The 27,750-nt window shown below is 43.5% G+C and overlaps 1 protein-coding gene across 2 annotated transcripts; it reads left to right on the top strand.

Annotated features, from left to right (window-relative positions):
• The first annotated feature begins 75 nt into the window (after positions 1 to 75).
• LOC115194994 (grainyhead-like protein 1 homolog) lies at positions 76 to 18,373 on the top strand. 2 transcript variants are annotated; one of them, XM_029754898.1, is made up of 15 exons: positions 76 to 371; positions 1,206 to 1,398; positions 4,238 to 4,311; positions 4,456 to 4,786; positions 5,325 to 5,407; positions 5,567 to 5,723; positions 5,947 to 6,058; positions 6,559 to 6,653; positions 7,248 to 7,485; positions 11,811 to 11,935; positions 14,810 to 14,838; positions 15,016 to 15,101; positions 16,222 to 16,307; positions 16,912 to 16,976; positions 17,221 to 18,373. In XM_029754898.1, the coding sequence occupies exons 1-15, from the start codon at positions 352 to 354 to the stop codon at positions 17,333 to 17,335; spliced, it is 1,809 nt and encodes a 602-aa protein (XP_029610758.1). In that variant the 5' UTR covers positions 76 to 351; the 3' UTR covers positions 17,336 to 18,373. The 2 variants fall into 2 exon arrangements, with proteins under 2 accessions (XP_029610758.1, XP_029610763.1); XM_029754903.1 differs by lacking the exon at positions 76 to 371 and adding an exon at positions 408 to 452 and having other exon boundaries at positions 17,221 to 17,335.
• Positions 18,374 to 27,750: the final 9,377 nt, after the last annotated feature.

The following is a 27,750-nucleotide window of genomic DNA, read 5'->3' as shown; positions in this document are numbered from 1 at the left end:
GTGATGGACATGTAGTAGGTGTTACCTGCCATTAGTGTGGTTTTGGAATACTTTGTTCCAAGTCTCAGGCACTTCCTCTCTACGAAACTGGTGTGTATCGGGTTTTTGTGAGCCTTCAATCTATTTCCTAGGCCTATGTACGTTTACCTGAAACCCGCCCATTGTCACAGGAAGCCAATGGCGTGACCTATCGCAGGTAGAACTCCGGCTCACAGATCGAGAAAAGCCGAATAAACTAGTTCTGGAGGACACGGTTGACATACGTTCACCTACCAGCATCTCGTGTTTTTTAAAATAGTGAACGGATCGGATTTACCGTTCTAACTAGAAAGTCCAGTCCGGCAGAGCGAAATGACACAGGAGCTTGGCAAGTAAGTAGGTTTCCACGGTCCAGTTGTGTTGGGTGTGTGAATATGAGCAGAATACGTCTGTTTACAGGTGTGCAATAACGGGTATGAATGATAACTTTATCGCAATTCGATTGATGAATTTCCATAGCCTAACTATCCAGGTAGCCTAGGTAAACTATTGTGAGTTACTGGGTCACAATTTGTAATATTTATAAAATATATATTTTTAGTATTTTTACAGGTGTATTTAAGATTGTTTAATGCTGATCCTGTAAATATTTTGAACTGGGTTTCATTTAATATTTTTTGCATTTGGAAAACTTTCGAAAGAAATCTAAATTAATGGCAGTTCGGTAATGCACTTGATTGTGTATTGAACTTTAGACAATGTACAAAATACTGACACACTCGTCCCATTAATGTACCTGACAACTTGTATTTAAACAAAACGATTACATTAATTTACTCCTAAGCGTAGACATTAGTGATTAGTCTGACTGCCATGACACAGACAGCGAATTGAATACCTGTCTTGCTGGTAGAACAGGATAATAGATCTGTCAAGAGTGCTACTGCTTGAAGGTAGCACTTACAAACCTGCTGCTCACTCTATGGGACTGCTTCTGTCCGTGTAATATGTAACATTGAAGAGGTTATGGCTATTGGGCATAATAAGGGAGATTCTGAACTTTAGATGTTGGACTGTCTCACTGCTGAAAGAGGGGTATTCTGAACTTAATGTTGGACTGTCCCACTGTGCAGAAGGAGGGGGGGTTCTAAACTAAAAGTTGGACTGTCCCACTGCAGAAAGGGGGATTCTGAACTAAATGTTGGACTGTCCCACTCACTGTGCAGAAAAAGGGGTGTTCTGGTGCTCCAGAATGAGCCGTCGTACAGCGGTGGTCAGCGGCAAGCATTCGCGGAGGATGACGAGGCATGGAGGGCCTTCCTGGAGAACCCCCTGACGGCCGCCTCCAAGGCCATGATGAGCATCAATGGAGATGAGGACAGTGCCAACGCTCTGGGCCTCCTCTACGACTACTACAAGGTACCTTATATATACCTACTAAACTCAGCAAAAAAAGAAACGTCCCTTTTTCAGGACCCTGTCTTTCAAGGATAATTCGTAAAAATCCAAATAACTTCACAGATCTTCATTGTAAAGGGTTTAAACACTTTCCCATGCTTGTTCAATGAACCATGAACAATTAATGAACATGCACCTGTGGAATGCTCGTTAAGACACTAACAGCATGCAGACAGTAGGCAATTAAGGTCACAGTTATGAAAACTTAGGACACTAAAAAGGACTTTCTACTGACTCTGAAAAACACCAAAAGAAAGATGCCCAGGGTCCCTGCTCATCTGCGTGACTGTGCCTTAGGCATGCTGCATGCTGCAAGGACTGCAGATGTGGCCAGGGCAATAAATTGCAATGTCCGTACTGTGAGACGCCTAAGACAGCGCTACAGGGAGACAGGACAGACTGCTGATCGTCCTCACAGTGGCAGACCATGTGTAACAACACCTGCACAGGATCGGTACATCCAAACATCACACCTGCGGGACAGGCACAGAATGGCAACAACAACTGCCCGAGTTACACCAGGAACGCACAATCCCTCCATCAGTGTTCAGACTGTCCGCAATAGGCTGAGAGAGGCTGGACTGAGGGCTTGTCGGCCTGTTGTAAGGCAGGTCTTCACCAGACATCACTGGCAACAACGTCGCCTATGGGCACAAACCCACCGTCGTTGGACCATATAGGACTAGCAAAAAGTGCTCTTCACGAGTTGCGGTTTTGTCTCACCAGGGGTGACGGTCGGATTCACGTTTATTGTTGAAGGAATGAGCGTTACACCGAGGCCTGTTCTCTGGAGCGGGATCAATTTGGAGGTGGAGGGTCCGTCTTGGTCTGGAGCGGTGTGTCACAGCATCATCGGACTGAGATTGTTGTCATTGCAGGCAATCTCAATGCTGTGCGTTACAGGGAAGACTCCCTCATGTGGTACCCTTCCTGCAGGCTCATCCTGACCCCCCCCCCCCCCCTTTGTTCAGGGACACATTATTCAATTTCTGTTAGTCACATGTCTGTGGGACTTGTTCAGTTTATGTCTCAGTTGTTGAATCTTATGTTCATACAAATATTTACACGTTAAGTTTGCTGAAAATAAATGCAGTTGACAGTTAGAGGATGTTTCTTTTTTTGCTGAGTTTATATTACTACTACTATATACCTACTTTACTATAAAGATTCTATAAGTACCTCCAACACCATAAATACACTGCTCAAAAAAATAAAAGGAACACTAAAATAACACATCCTAGATCGGAATTAATGAAATAATCTTATTAAATACTTTTTTCTTTACATGGTTGAATGTGCTGACAACAAAATCACACAAAAATAATCAATGGAAATCCAATTTATCAACCCATGGAGGTCTGGATTTGGAGTCACACTCAAAATTAAAGTGGAAAACCACACTACAGGCTGATCCAACTTTGATGTAATGTCCTTAAAACAAGTCAAAATGAGGCTCAGTAGTGTGTGTGGCCTCCACGTGCCTGTATGACCTCCCTACAACGCCTGGGCATGCTCCTGATGAGGTGGCAGATGGTCTCCTGAGGGATCTCCTCCCAGACCTGGACTAAAGCATCCGCCAACTCCTGGACAGTCTGTGGTGCAACGTGGCGTTGGTGGATGGAGCGAGACATGATGTCCCAGATGTGCTCAATTGGATTCAGGTCTGGGGAACGGGTGGGCCAGTCCATAGCATCAATGCCTTCCTCTTGCAGGAACTGCTGACACACTCCAGCCACATGAGGTCTAGCATTGTCTTGCATTAGGAGGAACCCAGCGCCAACCGCACCAGCATATGGTCTCACAAGGGGTCTGAGGATCTCATCTCGGCACCTAATGGCAGTCAGGCTACCTCTGGCGAGCACATGGAGGGCTGTGCGGCCCCCCAAAGAAATGCCACCCCACACCATGACTGACCCACCGCCAAACCGTTCATGCTGGAGGATGTTGCCGGCAGCAGAACGTTCTCCACGGCGTCTCCAGACTCTGTCACGTCTGTCACATGTGCTCAGTGTGAACCTGCTTTCATCTGTGAAGAGCACAGGGCGCCAGTGGCGAATTTTCCAATCTTGGTGTTCTCTGGCAAATGCCAAACGTCCTGCACGGTGTTGGGCTGTAAGCACAACCCCTACCTGTGGATGTCGGGCCCTCATACCACCCTCATGGAGTCTGTTTCTGACCGTTTGAGCAGACACATGCACATTTGTGGCCTGCTGGAGGTCATTTTGCAGGGCTCTGGCAGTGCTCCTCCTGCTCCTCCTTGCACAAAGGCGGAGGTAGCGGTCCTGCTGCTGGGTTGTTGCCCTCCTACGGCCTCCTCCACGTCTCGATGTACTGGCCTGTCTCCTGGTAGCGCCTCCATGCTCTGGACACTACGCTGACAGACACAGCAAACCTTCTTGCCACAGCTTGCATTGATGTGCCATCCTGGATGAGCTGCACTACCTGAGCCACTTGTGTGGGTTGTAGACTCCGTCTCATGCTACCACTAGAGTGAAAGCACCGCCAGCATTCAAAAGTGACCAAAACATCAGCCAGGAAGCATAGGAACTGAGAAGTGGTCTGTGGTCACCACCTGCAGAACCATTTATTGGGGGTGTCTTGCTAATTGCCTATAATTTCCACCTGTTGTCTATTCCATTTGCACAACAGCATGTGAAATGTATTGTCAATCAGTGTTGCTTCCTAAGTGGACAGTTTGATTTCACAGAAGTGTGATTGACTTGGAGTTACATTGTGTTGTTTAAGTGTTCCCTTTATTTTTTGAGCAGTATATATCATATATATTATATTACTTTTCTAGGTGCCACGAGATAGGAGAACGACTGGACAGCCCAAAACAGAAGTGCTCCTGGGCGATGCTGATCCAAACAAAATGTAATGAATATCCTTAGTTATGATGTTGTTATCCAGTTATGACTTGGAATACTTTACTTTATATTTACTGTAAATCGAGACAAAGTGTGTTGAAGTAAAGAAAGTTGGTTTCTGAGATGACAGTTACTCTGATCATCTCCTCAGAAACGTCATGATGCCACTCCAAGACTCTCCCCTGAGGGCCGTCCCTCGCAACACTGCGGCCAAGGGCAGCAGCCAACCCAGCCAGGGGGATAAGATCCGGGCTCTCTACCCAGCCTCAGACTCCATAGTCTGCCTCTCCAGCCCTCCCTCCTACTCCATCAGCACAGGGCGGACCCTGGCCCTGCACTCCTTCCCAGTGGGCCTCCCCCCTGGTCCCCACAGCTCTCAGTCCGACGGAATGGCCTTCAGTCACCAGCTCAACCACAGCCAGTACAGCCCCAGAGCCAAGAGCCTCACCCCTGATTCCACCTACAAGGGCAGCTGCAATGAGGTAGGTCCTCTAACTGTTACTGCAGAACCAGATTGAACCAGGGCATAATTTTACACTGAGTAGCGCAATCCTCTCGTGGAGCTGTACTGCTTACACCCAGGTTTCATTTAAAAAAAAATATTTAACCTTTATTTAACTAGGCAAGTCAGTTAAGAACTAATTCTTATTTACAATGACGGCGGGTTAACTGCCTTGTTCAGGGGCAGAGTGACAGATTTTTACCTTATCAGCTCGGGGATTCGATCCACCAACCTTTCGGTTACTGGCCCAACGCTCTAACCACTAGGCTACCTGCCGCCCCATTGAAGTGAATGAGAGCGTCTCACGCTCTGTTAAAGTAGCAGGCTCGTGAGGAACAGCCTATTCACTTGTAGTACAATATGTAATGGTCACCTAAACAGATTATTATGGGTGTCACCCAAATGGCACCATATTCCCTATAGTGCACTATAAAGCCAAGTGAATAGGGTGCCATTTGGGTCGCATCCTATGTCTATGGTGCTAATGTTCCCCTGGAATGTTTTGTTGTGACCCACAGGTCTTCCCTCACTCGGAGGAGCTCCAGCAACGTATGGCCTCCATCCCTCCAGGTGGATACCCTTACTACAGCTTGACAGCAAGGTAACATACTCAGTCAAACATGGGATAGAGACACATTCCTTTTACACATTCATGTTAAAGGCAGAATAAATGAACTGAACTTTGTGTGTTTTCAAAAATGCTTTCATAGTCACCAGCCATCAGGATGTATAATGACAAAGAATATTCTCTCTCTCTCAGTCAACACTTTGAGTACATGCTGGAGGCTCCCCAGTCTATCCGGCCCAAGAGCGGCAGTGGCCAGATGAGTTACCTGAACAAGGGCCAGTTCTACCCCATCACCCTGAGAGAGCTAGGGGACCCCACGGTCCTACCCCACCTCAATGGAGCATTCCGGGTCTGAGCTTCTCTATTGCATCTCTTCTGTTTCTATTCTTATCGCTCTTTCTGTCTTTCTCTCCCCCCTCTCTTTCTCTCCTCCCTCCCCCTCTGTGTCTTTCTCTCCCCTCGCTCTCATCTCTCTTTCTCGACCTCTTTATCCATTTCTATCCTACAGGTATCTAGTGTGTCTCTAGGTTTGGGGAATGTTTTGGGAATGACTTACTGATGGAATATTTCAGAGTGTGGTGATGCTGGTGTTTGGAGAGGAAAAGTTCACAGATGACCAGCTCAAACACTGGAGATACTGGCACAGCAGACAGCACACAGCCAAGCAGCGCTGCATTGATATTGGTAAAGGGGTTACACACACGCATTCATACACACACTGCAATCATACGCACACACAACCGCATGCATGCACGCACACACTCTCACTCACACTAGGGCTGCACAATTCATTGAATTCACATCGAAATCGCAGTATTGACGTGCAATATTCATATCGCAAGAAATCCATATCGCACACAATATTTTGAAATGCATCTCAGCCGTGTGCAATGTCTTTTTTTTCTGCTCTTGTGGCCGCTTTCTGCACACATCACGCCCTCTGTCACTCAAGCAGCGCAGTTCCTCTTCCTCACTGTTAAATTCACTATAAGTTTGCATGCTGTTGTGTTAGGTCAAATGCAGTCAATCGATTGTTCCAAACAAGAACGATGCTGCTTTACACACACACACACACACACACACACACACACACACAACCAAAACAGTCACAAAACAGTCAAACAAACATTATTGTTTGTGTGTAAACCATCCTGTTGTATCTCTTCCCTGTTTGTTCATCCCAGCTGACTACAAAGAGAGCTTCAATACGATTGCCAGTATTGAGGAGATCGCCTACAATGCCATCTCTTTCACATGGGACACTAAGGACGAGCCACGGGTAAAAGAGACAAATATTTTGGGCTCTGGGGTGAAGTTTCCCCTGGGTACAGATCTAGGATCCACTTGATCTCCCCCAATCTTAACCTGAACCAATAGTGTAAAAAATGCCAAATTGACCCGAGATCAGCATCCAGACTCTAGAGACTCTAGTCTAGAGGCAACTTCACTCTACACCAGAATTTGGAGCAAAATGTATGTCTATGTTTTGTCAGAAAAATAAAGTAGATACAAACAATCTCCAGCTGGGGGAGACATACACAAGTAAATCAATCATACACAACACTTTGAAATAACCCACGACTATAATTTCTAGAGACTACAATTTTCTACCTTGGTTTTCTACCAGCGTGAAAGAAATGTCATACTCAATGGAAATAAACCCATAAATGTGCATCAGAACAGTTCATTTACATGTAAAACATTCGGTCTATTACTACTCTACCTGTGTATGTTTTCATGTCATTATTGGTGCTTTTATTTAATGTTGTATGTGAGCCTCATGCCATAGACTTTTCTGTCCAATGTAAGTTGGATGAACAATAAAGAGTTTAAGAATTTGAATCCTCATGTACCTTGATCTTTGCCCCATCAGGTGTTTGTGTCAGTGAACTGTCTGAGTACAGACTTCTCCCCTCAAAAGGGAGTGCGGGGCCTTCCTCTCAACCTCCAGATTGACACCTACAGCTGTGGTGGCCATGGTGACAAGCTAGTGCACAGAGCCTACTGCCAGATCAAGGTGTTCTGTGACAAAGGTGCCGAGAGGAAAATCCGAGACGAGGAGAGGAAGCAGACTCAAAGGAAGGGAAGGGGACAGGAGACAACCGCAGCCTGTGAGTACAGTACACCTGATACAATCAATCAGTCAGTCTTTAAGTCTCACACACACACACACACGCACACATATATACTACCGTTCAAAAGTTTGGGGTCACTTAGAAATGTTCTTGTTTTTGAAAGAAAAGCACATTTTGTGTTAGCTAATCCAAGTTTAGCATTTTAAAAGGCTAATTGATCATTAGAAAACCCTTTCGCAATTATGTTAGCACAGCTGAGAACTGTTGTTCTGATTAAAGAAGCAATAAATGTTACTGCTGTCGTAGAGAGGGGACCAAAGTGCTGCGTGGTAAGTGTTCATTATATTTATTAAACAATGAAACACTATAACAAAGAAACAAACCGAAAAGCCAAACAGTTCCGTCAGGTAACGAATATAAAACAGAAAATAACTACCCACCAAACACAGCTGGGAAAAGGCTGCCTAAGTATGATTCCTATTCAGAGACAACGATAGACAGCTGCCTCTGATTAGGAACCATACTCGGACCAACACAAAGAAATACAAAACATAGAATGCCCACCCCACACCCTGACCTAACAAAATAGAGAAATAAACCGTCTCTCTCAGGTCAGGGCGTGACAGTACCCCCCCCCCCAAAGGTGCGGACTCCCGGCCGCAAACCTGAACCTATAGGGGAGGGTTCGGGTGGGCATCTATACTTGGCGGCGGCTCTGGTTCGGGGCGTAGCCCCCACACCGCCCGCTGATCCCCCCCGCTTCTGTGTCGCCGGAGGAACCAGACCGTGGATCAAAGTCAACAGTAAAGAGGCGACTCCGGGTAGCTGGCCTTCTATGCACAGTTAAAAAGAAAAAGCCATATCTCAGACTGGCCAATAAAAAGAAAAGATTAAGATGGGAAAAAGGACACTGGACAGAGGAACTCTGCCTTGAAGGCAAGCATCCCCGAGTCGCCTCTTCACTGTTGACGTTGAGACTGGTGTTTTGCGGGTACTATTTAATGAAGCTGCCAGTGGAGGACTTGTTCTGTGAAGGGAGGAGTTTCCATGACCAAGCAGCCACACACAAGCCTAAGATCACCATGTGCAATGCCAAGCGTCGGCTGGAGTGGTGTAAAGCTCGTCGCATTTGGACTCTGGAGCAGTGGAAACACGTTCTCTGGAGTGATGAATCACACTTCACCATTTGGCAGTTCGATGGACGAATCTGTTCAATTCAACTTACACCCAAACTAATTTTCTGCATTTCCATATATTTCTGCATTTCCTGCACTCATTTGAGATCATTTCCACACTGCCACGTACGGCTGCACAATATGGGCAAACAATCTAGGCCTTATTTTTAACCTAATGTTGCAATTGCGATTTGACTTGTGATTTAGAGCAAAACACTTGGGTGAACTGTCAGAATCATGGAAATGTAATTATTATTCAAATACCAAAGTTAGAATATTTTAGTTAGGACTTTAAATACAGTTTTACGACGACAAATGAAAATGCCAGGGAGGAGTTATTGTGACAGGGTAGGAAAGAAGTGTTGACCAGTGTTTCCTAGGGGACCCTATAATCTTTGGCTTCATTTAATGTTTTCTCTTAGCTACTTCATGTAGTTAACATTCTTGCTTTGTGTATTCCTCTTTGATGTAGAAGATACTGTTGCACAAAAAAACATGCAGATGTAGGTCTACACCATCACTGGTATTATCAGGCTGTATAGCTAGTTACGTTTGCTCTGACGCAGTACATTTATCAGCTAGCTTGCGATTAGCATTAGCGGCTAACAAGCTAGTAGATTTATATTAAGAAGAAAATTGAAAACACCATCGTTGCCATCAATATTGTTTCATGTGCTGCATTGACCATAAATGTCTCATGTTAGAGGAACAACAAAGGCGCTACTTGAGTGACAGGGGGCGGGGCTAGGTCTGTGTGGAAAGTGGCATGGAGAGAGAGAGGAGATAGATGACTCAAGTAGCAAATAAACTATATATATGGACGTTACACAGCGTATCACATTTAACAAACATTCAAATGCCGTTATAGAAGGTAAAGTAAAAACCCCAAACCGGTCCATGCATCAATACCGGTATATCGTAAAATACGGTATACCACCCAGCTCTACCTGCTCGGATGCATAGTGCCAAATGTAAAGTTTGGTGGAGGAGGAATAATGGTCTGGGGCTGTTTTTCATGGTTCGGGCTAGGCCCCTTAGTTCCAGTGACGGGAATCTTAACGCTACAGCATATAATGACATTCTAGACGATTTTGAGCTTCCAACTTTGTTTGGGGAAAGCCCTTTCCTGTTTCAGCATGACAATGCTCCAGTGCACAAAGCAAGGTCCATACAGAAATGGTTTGTCAAGATCAGTGTGGAAGAACTTGACTGGCCTGCACAGCGCCCTGACCTCAACTCCATCGAGCACCTTTGGGATGAATTGGAACGCCGACTGCGATTTAGGCCCGACCTCACTAATGCGCTTGTTGCTGAATGGAAGCAAGTCCCTGCAGAAATGTTCCAACATCTAGTGGAATGTCTTCCTAGAAGAGTGGAGGCTGTTATAGCAGCAAAGGGGGGACCAACTCCATATTAATGCCCATGATTTTGGAATAGTGTGTGTGTGTGTGTGTATATATATATATATATATATATAATCTCTCGTGGACAGACAACGTAAACATAAATGATACCGTAAATCTGTCTTGATACAACAGGATGCTTGTGAGATAACGAGCAGCATAAAGAATGAAACACATCGAGAATCTCACTGCCGATAGGTACTTATCACAGTGAGAGGCCATTCTTTCTCATGCTAGAACAAAATCGTTAACCTGCTGCGTGCCGACCCGCTAGCGACGAACCTGCCACTGACGAGAATCACAATTATCGTCAGTGGCCAACAACTTGACTTTGAGTCAATCAAAGAGCATGAACCCCAACAAAAGTGACAACAAAAAGGCAAGAAGAGGGCATTTTCTCCATATATGCATGGTTAAATGTCATGAGTCAGTCACACTTTATATGCAATGCAGGCTATGTGATGGTAGCTAAGTGCACAGATTCAATGCACACAAAATGAAATACCTCCTCCAAGCTCGCTAACCACTGTAGCTAGTATTGACATTATGATTAAGTCATACTGTTTATGTTTCCATGAAACAGCTGCCTGTGGTAGCGGCCGAGTTAGTGCAGTGTCCTTAGCTAGCTAACTAACTATGTTGCGCTAGCAAACGAATATGCTATTGTTAGCTAGCTGGCTAAACATTTGGCTATGGGATTATGGAAAGTGGATTAAATTGTTTCTTTGTCATCTTTCTAGATAGTTATCTAGCTGTGGCCATCTGGCTAGTATCTACAAGGGCTTTCTACAAAATAGCAACATTAGCTCAGCTAGCTAGCATAGGGATCTACACCATAAACTAAGCAACACACACGGACATGCATTGCCAAACAAGGCTACTGCCACCTTTTGGTTTGGAGTATTTTAACAAGGCTTTGTGGCTGACGACTTAAACGTCTTTTCTGTGTGAGCACAAAAGAGATTGACTGCCGACACTGTTCAGGGGTGCAGTTACTCTCGGCTGGTGAACGGTAGACAATCTTATGTGTGTCCCTGCTCATAGTTCCGGTGCTTTGGACAAATCACGATTTCGCAGGTGTTAGCTTCTTTTGAATTTCGGAAGGGTTGGGGACATTTGGCCCATAGACTTGCCCGTAACTTGCAAAGAGAGAGGGTGGAGCTCTTCAGTCCGTTTCTGATCCTCATTCTATCTCTTCTCAACACATATGAACCCGTGTGGCTCAGTTGGTAGAGCATGGTGTTTCCAACGCCAGGGTTGTGGGTTCGATTCCCACGGGGGACCAGTAAGAAAAAAAAGGGGGGGGAAATGTATGAAATGTATGCATTCACCTCTGTAAGTCGCTCTGGATAAGAGCGTCTGCTAAATGACTAAAATGTAAAAAATTTAAAATGTAACTTAATCGAACATCTGACCAATTACGCAAGACTTTATTTCTGGGTTAACCGAGATTAATATATAGTGCTTTTAACGAATACATTTTTGTGTGATTCACAAAATCCTGTCCTCAACTAACCCCTAAAAAGCCAGCCAGGGAAACAGCATGTCAAGGGTAAAGAAACTCAGTCTCTAGAGTTGACATACAATAGTAGACCTGCCTCAATAAAATAAAAACACCTTGAAGAAAAGGAAAAGCACATGTTCTTTGCAACAGTCCCATTGGTCTCTTCTCACAACCGATGGTGGAGCGCCCAGACGGAGGGCCCCTATTTTGATGAGCGGGACTACTGTCCCATCCTGCTCCCATGTTAACCAATCTACCTCCCCTGCTGTCCTATCGCAGGTGTGGAAGACCCTCTGAAGCTGAAGCATGTGGACATAACATCGTTCAAAGCCATGAGTGATATGGACTCCCAGCCGGTCCTCTTCATCCCTGAGGTTTACTTCCCCAGCACCCTGCGCCACCATGTAAGTCCTACATTACATGTAAAGTTAAAATATTAAAGCATTAAACCGCTCTCTTAAAGCCTCCATTGTCCAGAAATTGTATCTAAATCCAAATTGGTTTTCTAGAAAGGTACTAAGAGAGGCCCATCCTATGTTTAAGAGTGGGCTTTTTGCATCTTAAAACCTTACAGTGGATCCCTGTTTAAAGTATCCTCCTTTTTAAATGAAGTCATACAGAGTTGGCTACAATTTCAATTTCATCCTCCAGAAAAGGCAGATGTAATATTACAGCAAATAATATGGCTAAACTCCAATATACTGATAGAGAAGAAAAACACATTTGGGCGGGGGGGTTTACTAAAAGGATATAATATTTATGAAGGACATTGTAAACAAAAATTGTAAAATTATGTCACACAAGCAACTAATAACAGTGTACCAATGAGTATGCTCAATACGAAATTATAACCAACTCATCACGACTCTATCACAAAATTGGAAGAGACAATCACTTCAAAAAGAAATTAAAGAATTAGTCTGTCTGCCTCCCATTAAAAATCATAAATGGCTTAAAATGATTAGTATAAATCAAAAAATGTATAAGTTCCACTTAAAGTCAAAAGGTTTGACAGCGATACTGTACACATTTCATGTCAGTTGGGAACAGGTTTTTGATGTCCCAATACCTTGGCATAGGGTCTGAAATATAAAAAAAACTATTGACACATCAATCCGCTCGTTTTAACTATTATATAAAATACTTGCTACAAAAAGAATGCTCAATATATGGGGCATTGAACAGTCAGCCTTGTACAGACTTTACCACAAGGAAACATATTTTCTTGTACTGTCCATTGGTGGCTCGCTTTTGGAGTCAGGTCCAGGAATGGTTGTTATGTCATAATATCAGGGTTCAGGTGGACCTGCAAACTGTAATGTTAGGGTATCTGAAAACCAGAATCAGTCAATGGGAAATATCAAAGTATTTATTTTTAGGGCAATATACTAAGTAGAAATGTTATAAATAGGGAGGTTCAGAACCCTCGTTAGACATCATAGTAAAATGGAGGGATGTATTGCTAAAGGAAATAGCTAAATGGCATTATACTAGGAAAGATGGATTGATCTGTGGACATTGGGTGAAAAATCCAGCAATTTAAGAAAGAGGCGATATTTATAGTTATTTAACTACAGGTACCGTTAGATGTGAGCGAAATAACTGTAAGTAGCAGTAGAAGTATGGTTGTCCATTAGTTTACTCCAAGTAGGGTAGGGATGGTAGGGTGGGGTGATAAGTAAAGGGGTTTCGAAATCATGCAAACAATTAAATTAATAGAACCTACAATCTATCTCAAGTATTAAAGCTGATCTACCCTACCCCCAAGAAAATCATCTTACATTACCCATATTTAGGGTTTCAAAATTCTAGTAACTTTCCCAAAGTTCCTGGACTTTTTAGAAATACCAGTTGGAGGATTCCTGGAATCGAGGCAATAAGCAGGGAGGGAATCGTCCAACTGGGATTTCTAGAAAAACCTGGGAACTTTGGGAAAGAAACTGGAATGCAACCCTACCCATGTTACACTGCAGCATATCGTCAAACTTACCATAGTCTCTAGGGACGTTTTGTTTTTAGCCTTTGCTAGGACTGAGCAACATTTTCCTGGATAATTTGTAATACAAATTAGTTATAAAAACAATATACACCTGGTTGCATACAATACTGCTGGTTCATTTAAATACAATAATCAGCTGAAATAGAGGAGTAAAGCTCATATAACAAGACTTACTTAAATTTGTGTGAGATCACATGTAAATACATGACAGGGGAAATATCATTTTTGAGACATCTTTTTAGAAAATGTGTGTTGTGCAACATAAAGAACACAAAAGGACTATCACAGCTAAGAGACGGCAGTCCTCAAGGGGTGCTTGTGCTACACTGACTGGAGAGTTTCAGTGTAGTTGGCTTGAAACAATAGCAGCTGAACAAATAGCCCAGGTAAAGAACATTCTGGAGATGTGACATCACATGATGTCCTTGTTATTGTCCTGTAGGGGCTCGGGTTTCCCCCTCAAGGTGGTTGTCCCTGTAAACAACTAGAGGACTAACGATCCTAAACATGAACAAAGACTATGCTCTGGGTCATTTGCATGTTATACTTATTAGCAGTGGTGTAAAGTACTTAAGTAAAAATACTTTAAAGTACTAATTAAGTTGTTTTTTTGGGTATCTATACCTTACTTTACTGTTTATATTCTTGACTACTTTTACTTCACTACATTCCTAAAGAAAATAATGTACTTTTTTTCCCGGACACCCAAAAGTACTCATTACTTTTTGAATGCGTAGCAGGAAAGGAAAATGGTGCAATTCACACACAAAAGAACATCCCTGGTCATCCCTACTGCCTCTGATCTGGAGGACACGCTAAACATACATGCTTTGTTATTAAAGTATGTCTCAGTGTTGGAGTGTGCCATTGGCTATCCAAAAATAAGACATGCTTTGCTATTCAAGTATGTCTCAGTGTTAGAGTGTGCCATTGGCTATCCAAAAATAAGAAAAACAAGAAAATGGTGCTGTTTGGTTTGCTTAATATAAGGGATTGTAAATTATTTAGACTTTTACTTTTGATACTTAAGTATATTTTAGCAATTACATTTACTTTTGATACTTGAGTACATTTAAAACCAAATACTTTTAGACTTACTCAAGTAGTATTTTACTGGGTGACTCACTTTTACTTCAGTCATTTTCTATTAAAGGTATTTTTACTCTTACTCAAGTATGGGTGCTTTTTCTACCACTGCTTTTTAGCAATCGTTATTTGCATAGATATCAGTAGAGATACGGATATTGGGTATCTAATCTTGCTCTTTATCCTTTATCAGGCATGCCTATCAGATGATGGTGAGGATGGGTGAGTACTGTTCTTCTTGTAGACAAGACTTGTAATATCAGGTAACATGTATAGATGCTATAAATGTAAAAATAAAATTATTGGAAATGCTGCATACCCATAATAAGTGATTAACTGCATTTTCCGTACTCATCCATACTCATGATAGTCATACATGTATTGTTTGTTTTTCTGCAGCTTGGGGCAGAAGAGACTGCTCCACTATGATGAGGAATTTGACTCTGCCACTCACAAGAGAGCCAGGAGGGAGGAGCCAGAAAAGGGTACATCAAATAGTAGAGACCTATACAGACAGACAGACAGACAGACAGACAGACAGAGTGAAAAAGAGACCGTTTAGAGACAGTAAAGAGAAGGCATAAACCGGAGAGAGAGAGAATTATAGAACGCGGGAGCAAAATAGAGAGAATGAGTGAAGGAAAGAGAATTAAAAATAGCGTGAGAGAGAGGGAGAAATGCTTTCTGGCTGTCTGCACTCTAGTTGTGTTTGTTGCTCTGGCTGCTGTTGTTCAGGCTGCTCCCACCTAGTTCAGCTTACTGAATTCATGTAAACACAGGCCACGTGGCTTCCAAACCCCCCCTCTCTGGATGAACAAAACACAACACACACAAACACACTCAACTGGTTTTCCAAGTGGAACGTGATCATTTTCCTGACATGTAGTCCAAAGGGGATAGCTTTTTTTCCCACTCACGTGTGTGGCGGGGGAAAGGTTCTGAGAATGATTAGGGGCTGTTTACTGTTTGGTGCGGTCTCTGTCAGACTAGTCTATTGCTGACCAGGCTCATAGCCAATTCCCAAGACGCCAGCAAGAAAGGAGCAAAGTGCAATTATGGTCCAGCCTGCTCTCTGTGTAACAAAGGGGTGTCCAAAATGGCCCCCTATCCTGGGCTATGGTCAAAAGTAGTGCACTATATAGGGAATAGGGTGCCATTTCGTAGACAGTCCATGTAAACTTAGTTTCACTATCTTTATAGGGGGTGAGAGTGGCAGTTCTTTCAGCATGAATACACACCACAACCATGGAAATGTCACCCAGCAGGATATTAGGGCAATGCTGTAGTAGTTGCTAAGATCTCAGTGACTTGACTGAGTGAGAAACCCACACAGTATTTTAATGTTTGAAACTGTCTCACACCATACTTTGTGTGTATTCCTACCTCCATTTGCTTATGGAAACTCTCCCTCACACTGAGGGTTGGTGTGGTGTGGTAGTATCTGACTGGGTTGGTGTGGAATTTGAATGTACCTCTCCCTCACACTGTGGGGGTTGGTGTAGTATCTGACTGCATCTCTCCCTCACACTGTGGGGGTTGGTGTGGTAGGCAATCTTTTGGTGTGGTATCTGACTTTTGGTTTCGTCTCTCTCTGTGTTCCTCTAGTGCTGCTCTACGTCCGTAAGGAGACAGAGGAGGTGTTTGATGCTCTAATGCTGAGGACGCCCACTCTGGCAGGACTACTGGAGGCTGTGAGCAGATGTTGTTGGGTTCCATAGAACCTTTGTTTTTACAGAAGTATTTTCAGAAGTCCTCGATTTTCGTAGATGAGTCTGAAATGAATCTATTTAGCTCAGAACGTCTTATTTGACATTACTGTATTTATACCAGGGATATCATTTCTCAACAGGCAAAGTTCAAAAATAGCTGGAGTCGGACTTTAATACTTCCCTTTGTCTGATAAGTGTTGTATGTTTTGAGTGTGTGCCATATAAGTGACCTTGTTTTTTCCCCCCATCGGTTTAAATACATAGCAAGCAGACATAGCTATTTGTGTGAAGTTTGCCACCCTGTATGCATCCTAAATGACACCCTATTCCCTTTATAGTGAACTACTTTTGACCAGGGTCCATTGGGTCCTGGTCAAAAGTAGTGTACTGTATAGTATATAAGGTGCTATTTGGGGTGCAAACCACAGTGTCACAGTCAGATAGGTTTGTTTCCTGTTTGTGTCTGTCAGGAAGCAGTCACTCGTCAGAGAAGGCACACAGGCGTTCAGTGGAATGTATTGTATTGACTGACTGTTCGCGCCCAGTTCTCATAGGGGGTTGCCCCTGTTTTTCATCACATCTCTAGGTATCTGATAAATATGAGCTGCCGCTTGGAAAAATGGGGAAAGTCTACAAGAGGTGCAAAAAAGGGTAAGACCGGTGTCACTGCTCATGATCTAGGTCACTGGAAATGATGTATGTCCCAAATGGCACCCTATTCCCTATATAGTGCACTACTTTTGACCAGGGCCATAAGGCTCTGGTCAGAAGTAGTGCACTACATAGGGAATATGGTGCCATTTGGGACGCGTGGAAAGTAAATAATCTAGAACATGTTTATAGAGTAAACTCCACTTTGAAAATAAGGAAATCACTTCTACTCTCTTGTCTGTAGGATCCTAGTTCATATGGACGACAACATCATCAAGCATTACTCCAACGAGGATGCCTTCCACATCCGCATGGAGGAGGTGGGGGGAAAGGTCCTGCTGACACTGACCGAGATCTGAGCTCTGAGCCTGGACAGGGGTGTATACATTAGGGCCAGCAACGTTTCAAAACGTTTCGCAATGGAAAACAAAAATAACTATTTCTTATTGGACCAGTACAGGTTATTGGACCTCCCTGTTTTATCATTTTTGCTTCTGTTTGGTGCCTCCAGGGTGAGGCCCTTGGAGGAGGGACACATGTTGAGCTCCAAGGACGTGGGTAGGGACCCAGAACAGTAAGATTAGGCACCTGTTTACACAACTGTAACATACTTCTACAAGTAAAACTAGATATTTTCATGAGTTCTGCCTTTCTGCTGCACCAGTGACTACAAGGCCATTTTCTGGTTGCGCAACATTGCTACCTCGTTCGCTGGCAAGATTTTTGTTGTGTTTTCACTGAAAATATGACTGATTGATTCACTGTATCCATGTTAAAAGTAGAAATTATTTTTGAGGAACATTTGGAAACAATATTGTGTAACGGCCAATTATATTTTCCTTGCTTAAATTTAGACCTTTTGTACTACTACTTTACAGTATATGTCGCTGTGAATGAATTATTTTCCAGACAAGATGGCAGAGTGTTGTTTAGAATGTCAGTGTTCATATAAGTTCATATTATGTATTATTTTCAAAGATATGCAGTGGTCAGTTTTATGAAATGAACTTGTTAACATGATGCGGTGACCGGTTAGGGCTATTTCTGTCTGAGAATGTACTTTTATAACTATGTACTTTTATAACTATTTTTCAGAATTCTTGGAGGTGATTTTTTATTTTTATGTTTACATCATGAAAAGTAATATATGAATTCAATAATATATGTATTTATATTTACATTTTGTGCTAAGTGTGTGTATCTGAATCTAGATATATAGGTGTCAGCTCCATATGCGATGACACAATGTGAATATTTCTTGGCAACAGGAAATGGGGGTGGGGGTCAGGAAGTGTGTGTTAGTGTTTCAAAACCTTGTCTGTCATGCAAGAACTGATTTGAAATCAGTCCTGTTAGCAGATGCTTACCTACAGTGGTTATTAAATTTGTTAAAGTCATTCTTCAGACTAAGTATTTCTTTGCACATTGTGGTTTTGTAAGGGAACTTAGCTCAACTGCATCAACGAGGCATGAAGCAGAGAATGTGCAGATTTGGTGATTAGGCTCTGGTCAAAAGTAGTGCACTATGTTGGGAATATGGTACCATTTGGGATGCAAGTTGAGTTTTATATAAATAGAACCACATCAGAAAGTGTGTTTTATAGCCCTTTAGATTGAGTTAGAAAAATAATATAGAGTCTGAGAGCCATCTTTCTCACAGCTCTTTTAGTCCTATCCTGAACATCATGCAGTCAGGCTGTCCCATGGTACTTGTTTCAAAAACACCTAGGCCCGTACACATTAAGTTGTACACTTTTGGCACAATGGTTGTGATACAACAGAGAGATATTCGGAACAAAAATAATTACAAAAATGCTGTAGAGACACATCGGAATGGTGGTGTAATAATGTTTGCACAGACAAAGTCTATTGCAACCATACTTAACAGGCGGATCTCGACCCGGAACAGTGTCAATATAGACCACGGGTCTCGACTTTATTTTTGTTATATTATTTATTTTTGGGAAATCAGTCTTGCTTTTAACTTACTGATGTTGAGAGTTGTAACAGTAGAAGGCACACGGTGCCTTGAAAATTGTCAGTGCATGGACAGTTTTCCTCTTATGTCATTCACTGACTGTCTGACCTTAGAGAGCTTTTACTAACTTGTCAGCAGAGATGGGCAGTATTTCAATTACTTCTGAGTATTCTGTCATTTGTATTACACTGGGTTGAACTACAGTCCAATGTATTTTGTAACAAGATACTTCTGAGAGCTGTAATTTGTATTTTTCAATACCATTTTTTTTTATAGCGGTTCAATTTTGTGGACCCCTCTCACCCTGCATTGGTATCAGAAGTCTGATGGCACCATGGTGTGATTAGAGCATCTTATAAATTAATGAAATATAATTGTACATGTAAAAATGGACAATTGCAATTCAATGGGGCACCTTAAATGACATTTTGGGGGAAAAAGCCAACTCGGCTCCTTCATTCATTGAATCAGATGGCTCATTCATCACAAAGCCCACTGATATTGCAAACTACTTTAATTACTTTGTCATTGGCAAGATAAGCAAACTTAGGGATGACATGCCAGCAACAAACGCTGACGCTACACATCCAAGTATATCGGACCAAATTATGAAAGACAAGAATTGTACTTTTGAATTCCGTAAAGTCAGTGTGGAAGAGGTGAAAAAATGATTGTTGTCTATCAACAATGACAAGCAACCGGGGTCTGACAATCTGGATGGAAAATTGCTGAGGATAATAGCAGACGATATTGCCTCTCCTATTTGCTACATCTTTAATTTAAGCCTACTAGAGTGCCCTCAGGCCTGGAGAGAAGCTAAAGTCATTCCACTACCCAAGAATAGTAAAGCCCCCTTTACTGGCTCAAATAGCCGACCAATCAGCCTGTTACCAACCCTTAGCAAACTTGTGGAAAAAATTGTGTTTGACCAGATACAATGCCATTTCACGGTAAACAAATTGAAAACAGAATTTCAGCACGCTTATAGGGAAGGACACTCAACAAGCACAGCACTTACACAAATGACTGATGATTGGCTGAGAGAAATTGATGGTAAAATTATTGTGGGGGCTGTCTTGTTAAACTTCAGTGCAGCTTTTGACATTATCGATCAGTCTGCTGCTGGAAAAACGTATGTGCTATGGCTTTACACCCCCTGCTATAATTTGGATAAAGAGTTACTTGTCTAACAGAAGACAGAGGGTGTTCTTAAATGGAAGTCTATCAAACATAATCCAGGTAGAATCAGGAATTCCCCAGGGTAGCTGTTTAGGCCCCTTGCTTTTTTAAATCTTTACTAACGACATGCCACTAACTTTGAGTAAAGCCAGAGTAAAGCCCACCGTGATGGAATTTAGACCTCTATAGTCAATGCACGGGCGCAAACCCCCCTCCTTCTTCTTCTTCACAAAAAAGAAGCTTGAGGAGACAGGTGATTTGGATGGCCGAATGTATCCCTGCCTCAAGGACTCAGTGACATATGTTTCCATAGCCACTGTCTGCTCCTGAGACAGGGGATACACGTGACTCCGGGGGAGTGCAGCGTCAACCTGGAGGTTTATCGCACAGTCTCCTCGTCGATGAGGTGGTAATTGAGTCGTATTCGTTTTACTGAAGGCGATAGCCAAATCGACATACTCTGAGGGAATGTGCACGGTAGAGACTTGGTCTGGACTCTCCACCGTAGTAGTTGCACCGATGGAAACCCCCTATACATCTGCCCGAGCACTCCTTCGACCACCCCTTAAGAGCCCTCTGTCTCCACGAAATCTTAGGGTTGTGATTGGCTAGCCAGGGGATCCCTAGTACCACCGGAAACGCCAGGGAATCAATGAGAAAGAGACTCATTGATTCTGACCTCCCTGACCAGCCCTGACCCAAGTGGTCGACTGTCTAAGGTGTGCACGGGGAAGGTTTGGTCCAACTGAACCAGGGGAATCCCTAACTTAGTGGCGACCCCACGGTCCATAAAACTCCCCGCCTCGCCTGAATCGACTAGCGCCTTAAGCCGGGAGTGAGGGGAAAATTCAGGAAAGGAAACTAACACATGCATATGGCCGACAGGGGGCTCTGGGTGAGGCTGGTGCTGACTCACCTGAGATGTCGAAGGAGTGCTCTGCCTGCCCTCTGGACTCCCGGGCGAGCTCCTCCAGCACCGGTTGGCAGTGTGCCCTCTGCGACCACAGTGGGTGCAGGAGAAGGCTCCCCCTCCAGTCTTCCTGGCTGCAGCCCCCCCCTATCTCCATGGACGTTGGAGCAGGAGGGCTGGGAGGTGGAATGAACAGGGCCCGGTTCGGACGCCCACGGGCGGCCAGCAGGTTGTCCAGTCGGATGGACAGATCAATAAGCTGGTCCAGGGTGATGGTGGTGTCCCGACAAGCTAACTCCCGGCGGACATCCTCCCTCAGACTACAACGGTAGTGATCTATCAGGGCCCTCTCATTCCACCCCGCTCCAGCGGCCAGGGTCCGGAACTCTAACGCTCACCCGCCACTTTACCCTCCTGTGGATGATCGAATACTGCATCGAAGCGGCAGGTGAACTCCGGGTAGCGGTCCATGGCCGAGTCCGGACTGTCCCAAACGGCGTTGGCCCATTCCAGGGCTCTACCCGTGAGACACGAGACGCTGACGCTCTCCTCTCCCGAGGGAGGGGGACGGACGGTCGCCAGGTATAGCTCCAGCTGGAGTAGGAACCCCTTACACCCAGCGGCTGTCCCATCGTATTCCCTCGGGGGCGCGAGTTTAACCCCACTGGTACTGGGTGCTGTCGGTGCTGGTAGAGGCGCAGGCTGTTGAGCATCAGCGTTAGTGGGGGAGGGAGCGCTTCTGTCCCAGCTCTCCAGGCGCGCCAACACCTGGTCCATGGCGGTGCCCAGACGATGGAGGATGGTGGAGTGTTGGGTAACCCTTTCCTCCATGGACTGGGTTGGCGCTGCAGCTCCTGCTGACTCAATCTATCTGGTGCGTAATTCTGTCAGGGGTACTCAAGGAAGCAGGAGGGGTGAAGTCAGGCGCAGGAGACAAATGTCTGTGAACACACGTTTAATAGGCACAATCCACAACTGCCAAAAAACAGGTAAGGCAGGGCAACAATACAAAAAAAACGGAATGAGCCCGAAAACAGAGTAGGGGCGCAGCCCAAAACTCGCAGCCTTACTAACACACAGGCAGAGGGAAAAACACCTAACCCCAGCCTAACAAACCTGACGAAAACAATCACACACAAACCCAAACCTAAACAGAAAGACTAAATAACCCCCCCACTAATGAACTAACACAATACAGGTGCAAACCTAAACTAGACCTAACCAAAAGAAAATGAACAGAGGATCGGTGGCAGCTAGTAGGCCGGCGACGACGACCGCCGAGCGCCGCCCGAACGGGGAGAGGCGCCACCTTCAGTCGACATTGTGACAAAGTAAAACGTTTCTGTAACTGTTACTGAGAAGGTTGACATGGCAAAATGTGTAGAATTGTAGGAAAATAGCTTTAAAACGGCAACATTTTCTCTCCACCCCATGCCAAAATATGCAGAATTGCAGGAAAGACTCATTTAAACTGCAAAACTTTCTCTCCGCCAACAAGAGGGGTGTTAACAGTTTTGGCTTACCTGCGTTGCGAGGTGGAGGTTTGTTACTACGCCAATAAATAATAACTATCCGGACCTTCTCAAATAGTAGTTGAGTACACCTGGTTTATTGTATCACAAAAATATCAGTTGTATAATTCACAGCCATTGTGTGAAGTACATTGTACAGCTAGCCATATGATGAGCCTGAGTACCAGGATGTACTGTAGGCAGGGTTGGGTAGGTTACTTTCTAAATGTTAGTTACTAGTTACCTGTCCAAAATTTTAATTAGTAACGTAATTTTTGGATTACCCAAACTCAGTCACGTAATCTGATTACATTACGTTACTTTTAGATTACTTTCCCCTTAAGAGGCATTAGAAGAAGACAAAAATGTATGTTACCAATTGAACGACATCTATTGCAGTATAAATCAATGTTAAAGTTTACATAGCTGGCCATATATGGATGTAAAATCTTACTTTATGGGTTGGTTTTATAGGCTTCTTCTAATCCATCGCTTTCTACTACATATAATAATACGATTAAATTATATCTTTACATTAAAAACCAAAGTCTATCAGAATTCCAGTCATTTCAATAAATGTTATACCCCTTGATCTTCAAGAATAGCACTTGAAAATATGGAAGTAGAGATTAGCCAAATTGTTTAACCTGAACATGACCCCAAAACAAAGGACTTATTAGCCAGCCCTACTCTGTTGTTTATGATTTTGTTGTGTGGGAGATTGTTATAATACTGTTTATGCATCGAATAGCTTTGATGAGTACTCTCATCTGTGTCTATGGGACTGAGTTGGGCCTCTGGAGCTTGAGCTGACAATTGATTAATGACTTGGTGATAAAAAACCTACAGCTGTGATTCCATAGATAAGATGTGGTGTGTGTGACCCGAGATAGAGATAGCCTGGAAGAGTAGAACAATCCCTTATTGCCTCTAATCATCCTGGTATCTGGGAAACTAAGCCGGGGTGGGGTTAAAACAACACCAGGAGCAGATGACCACAGGATGAACCCAGGATGGCTTGTGGTGTCCCCCGATATGCATGGGAGGGAAGGAACCAGCCATGACTAAGCATTTCTTTATCTACTATATAAGAACTCTGCATTGTCTGTAAAAGTTAAGCTCTCAGCAACACACTTGCCCGAGTGTGTGGTCGACCAGCTTCATTATTGCAATAATGAATTAATATTAAATAAAGATAATTATTTGAAGAAATTACAAAGTCTCTCTCAGTATACATGAATTTCCATGACAGTTGTCATGGAGGACTGACTGGGCTCATTGATTCGAGTTGGAAAATAAATGCTGCGCTCATGGAACGGCATGTTTGAGCTCTACTGAAAGTGCTATTTACATGTGAAAAATGAATGCCATATGCTGCATTTGCATTAGGCCTATTGTTGACCTTTTTGTTGGTAACACTTTGATATCTTGATAATGTGCAGCTGTTTAAAGGGCAAATCCACAGATAACCAAACGGTCGCCCCGCCTGTTTTGGTAAAAAAAAAAGCTGAGGGATGGGCCTGGAGAAATGGAACCACTCTCAGATTAATAGACAGAGCTATGGATGCAAGCACTGACCATCCACGGTATAACAATTATTGTTTTAACCATGTAATGAGGCTACACAGTATTTGTTTATATTTTACAATGTTTACAAACATTGGAGTAAAACAAGCTTATATTTTGGGTTCTTGGAGTGTGAGAGTTAAACTAAGCTCATGAGGCATTTATAAGTTATTGTTAAAGGAATTTTATATCTTTGATGATAATAATCAATAATCAATTCGCCTTGACTAATGCCCAAGGTTTGTAAGACAATGGGTTAAAATAATTAGGCAAGGACTCAGCTTTCTGCAAAAGGTTTCTGTAGCTTTATTCAGAGAACGTTCTGAGGTCAGGATAACAAAAAAGTCATTATATAGTTCTTGCTTTCTTACGCACATGCATTTACACACAAACTGTTGGTGACCTGTCTCCCCCACAAACTTCTCACCCTCTTTATCACTCTCCCGAGCTCGCCTGTTCCTTTCCCTCAAGATAAGAAATGCTTTGAAGCTTCCACTCCCAGGACCATCTGTCTCCTGGTGTCCCTCGTAATTGCATATACACATTCCTTTCCCTATCACATGGTTCCTGAACTTTCCAGAACTAATCAAACTTATCTATCCCTACATTGATCATTACATTGATTATTCATGAACCATTCTGTATGACTAATAATTCATCATGGTCTATTGATTCATTTACCTTTAATAGATAATTCTCTTATCAGTTATATTCTTCAATAATCAATGGATATATATATACAGTACCAGCCAAAAGTATGGACACACCCACTCATTTAAGGGTTTTTCTTTATTTTTACTATCTTCTACATTGTAGAATAATAGTGAATACATCAAAACTATGACATAACACATATGGAATCATGTAGTAACCAAAAAAGTGTTAAATCAAAATATATTTTATAATTCAGATTCTTCAAAGTTTGCCTTGATGACAGCTTTGCACACTCTTTGCATTATCTCAACCAGCTTCACCTGGAATGTCCCAATAAGTGCAAACCAGATGGGATGGCATATCACTGCATATCACTGCAGAGTGCTGTGGTAGCCGTGCTTGTTAAGTGTGCCTTGAATTCTAAATAAATCACAGACAGTGTCACCAACAAAGCACCATCACACCTCTTCCATGCTTCATGGTGGGAACCACACATACGGAGATCATCCATTCACTTACTCTGTGTCTCACAAAGACATGGCGGTTGCAACCAAAAATCTAAAATTTGGACTCATCAGACTAAAGGACAGATGTCCACCGGTCTAATGTCCATTGCTCGTGTTTCTTGATAAGTTCATTAGAGTTAACTGCACCTCAGATTGCAGCCCAAATAAATGCTTCACTGAGTTCAATTAACAGACACAACATCAACTGTTCACAGGAGACTGCGTGAATCAGGCCTTCATGGTCGAATTGCTGCAAAGAAACCACTACTAAAGGACACCAATAATAAGAAGAGACTTACGGAAATGTATCCTTTGGTCCAAATTTGAGATTTTTTGTTCCAACCTCTGTGTCTTTGTGAGACGCAAAGTACATTTACATTTACATTTAAGTCATTTAGCAGACGCTCTTATCCAGAGCGACTTACAAATTGGTGCATTCACCTATAATATCCAGTAGAACAAACACTTTAAGTAGGTGAACGGATGATCTCCGCATGTGTAGTTCCCACCATGAAGAATGGAGGAGGAGGTGTGATGGTGTGGGGGTGCTTTGCTGGGGACACTGCCAGTGATTTATTTAGAATTCAAAGGCAATTAAGGTCACAGTTATAAAAACTTCAGAGGCCATTCTACTGACTCTGAAAAACACCAAAAGAAAGATGCCCAGGGTCCCTGCTCATCTGCGTGAACGTGCCTTAGGCATGCTGCAAGGAGGCATGAGGACTGCAGATGTGGCCAGGGCAATACATTGAAATGTCCGTACTGTGAGACGCCTAAGACAGCGCTACAGGGAGACAGGACAGACAGCTGATCGCCCTCGCAGTGGCAGACTATGTGTAACAACACCTGTATAGGATCGGTACATCCGAACATCACACCTGCGGGACAGGTACAGGATGGCAACAACAACTGCTCGAGTTACACCAGGAACGCACAATCCCGCCATCAGTGCTCAGACTGTCTGCAATAGGCTGAGAGAGGCTGGACTGAGGGCTTGTAGGTCTGTTGTTAGGCAGCGCAAACTGTCTCTAACCAGAATAGAAAGAGGAGTGGGAGGCCCTGGTGCACAACTGAGCAAGAGGACAAGTACATTAGAATGTCTAGTTTGAGAAACAGACGCCTCACAAGTCCTCAACTGGTAGCTTCAATAAATAGTACCCGCAAAACACCAGTCTCAACGTCAACAGTGAAGAGGCAACTCCAGGATGCTGACTGTAGGCCTCGGGATGCTGACTGTAGGCCTCCTGACTGTAGGCCTAGGCTATGTGCTGAGAGTGGCAAACTACAGGTGAGCAAGGTAGCTTTGTCTGTGTGCAGTCTCAAATGGTCCCTATTTAGTTCAGTTCACTACTTTTGACCAGGGCCCACAGGGAATAATGTGCCAATTGGGACACATCCCTTCTCCTTGTGTAATCTGAGCCAGTCTCTGGGCTCTCTTCACCCCACTCCAGGGCCGTGGGCTACATTCATCCCAGTGTGTTTTAGCAAGGCCTTGTAGGTCTCTGCTCGGGCCCAACTCTCCTGACTGGTGAATTGTTAGCTGCATGGTCTAACTGGCAGTCACAGTGCTGCCTGCCTGCATGCCTCAGCTAACCGAAAGCGCATGTGAGGGTGTGAGAGACATCCCACTGGGCTAAAACTGGTTGAATCAACATTGTTACCTGGTCATAAAAACTTCAAAAATCAATGTGATGACGCTGAATCAATGTGGAAACTGATTGGATTTGAAAAAAGCAATCAACCTAAGTAAATGTAGTATTCTTCTCACCCAACTTTTAACCTAAATCCACTGACATGGTGAATTGTTTTGTGGATTTCCCGTTGAATTCGCATTAGTTGACAACTCAACCAAATGTAAATCAAAACTTGATGTTGAAATGACGTCTGTGCCCAGTGGGATGCTTGGAGTGCTGTGTAATTGTTTGGTGTGGTTAAAATCTGAACCAAAGAGATATTTTGCCTCATGGGTCAACAAAGAAGCATACTCTTCTCCCACATACACTTCCACTAAGGGAGTTTGGGGTGAGAGGGAGCATGGACAGTATGCAATACAGCAAGCATGTCACATCTCAGTGCTTCAGTCAACCCTCCCTTTTTTTGGGAGTGGGGTGACCAACATTCCAGAACCCCACCCACCACAACACACTCCCCTCTGTTAGTGAGGCTCGCTGAAGTGATGCTCATTTTCCTGTGTGCATGTTTGTGTGTGTGGTGTGTGTGTGGGAGTTCCTCCTTGGTTGGTGAGCCCACCACTGTTCAGTGTCCCTGAGGGACGTCACATCTGTTGCTCAGAGCTCTCAGCAGCCTCTCTCTTCTCACACCCACCCATTCTGTATTGTCTCTGGGCTCACTGCTGACCAAATTATTGACAACCTTAAAAGTTTATTTTCTGAAGTCTCTTAATCATTTGGGGATCAGCAGGGCTCTGGTCAAAAGTAGCACACTATATAGGGAATAGGGTGCCATTTGG

Source organism: Salmo trutta, chromosome 1 (assembly GCF_901001165.1).
Source record: "Salmo trutta chromosome 1, fSalTru1.1, whole genome shotgun sequence".
Classification (NCBI taxonomy): Eukaryota; Metazoa; Chordata; class Actinopteri; order Salmoniformes; family Salmonidae; genus Salmo; species Salmo trutta.
This window is presented reverse-complemented; position numbering and strand designations above follow the sequence as displayed.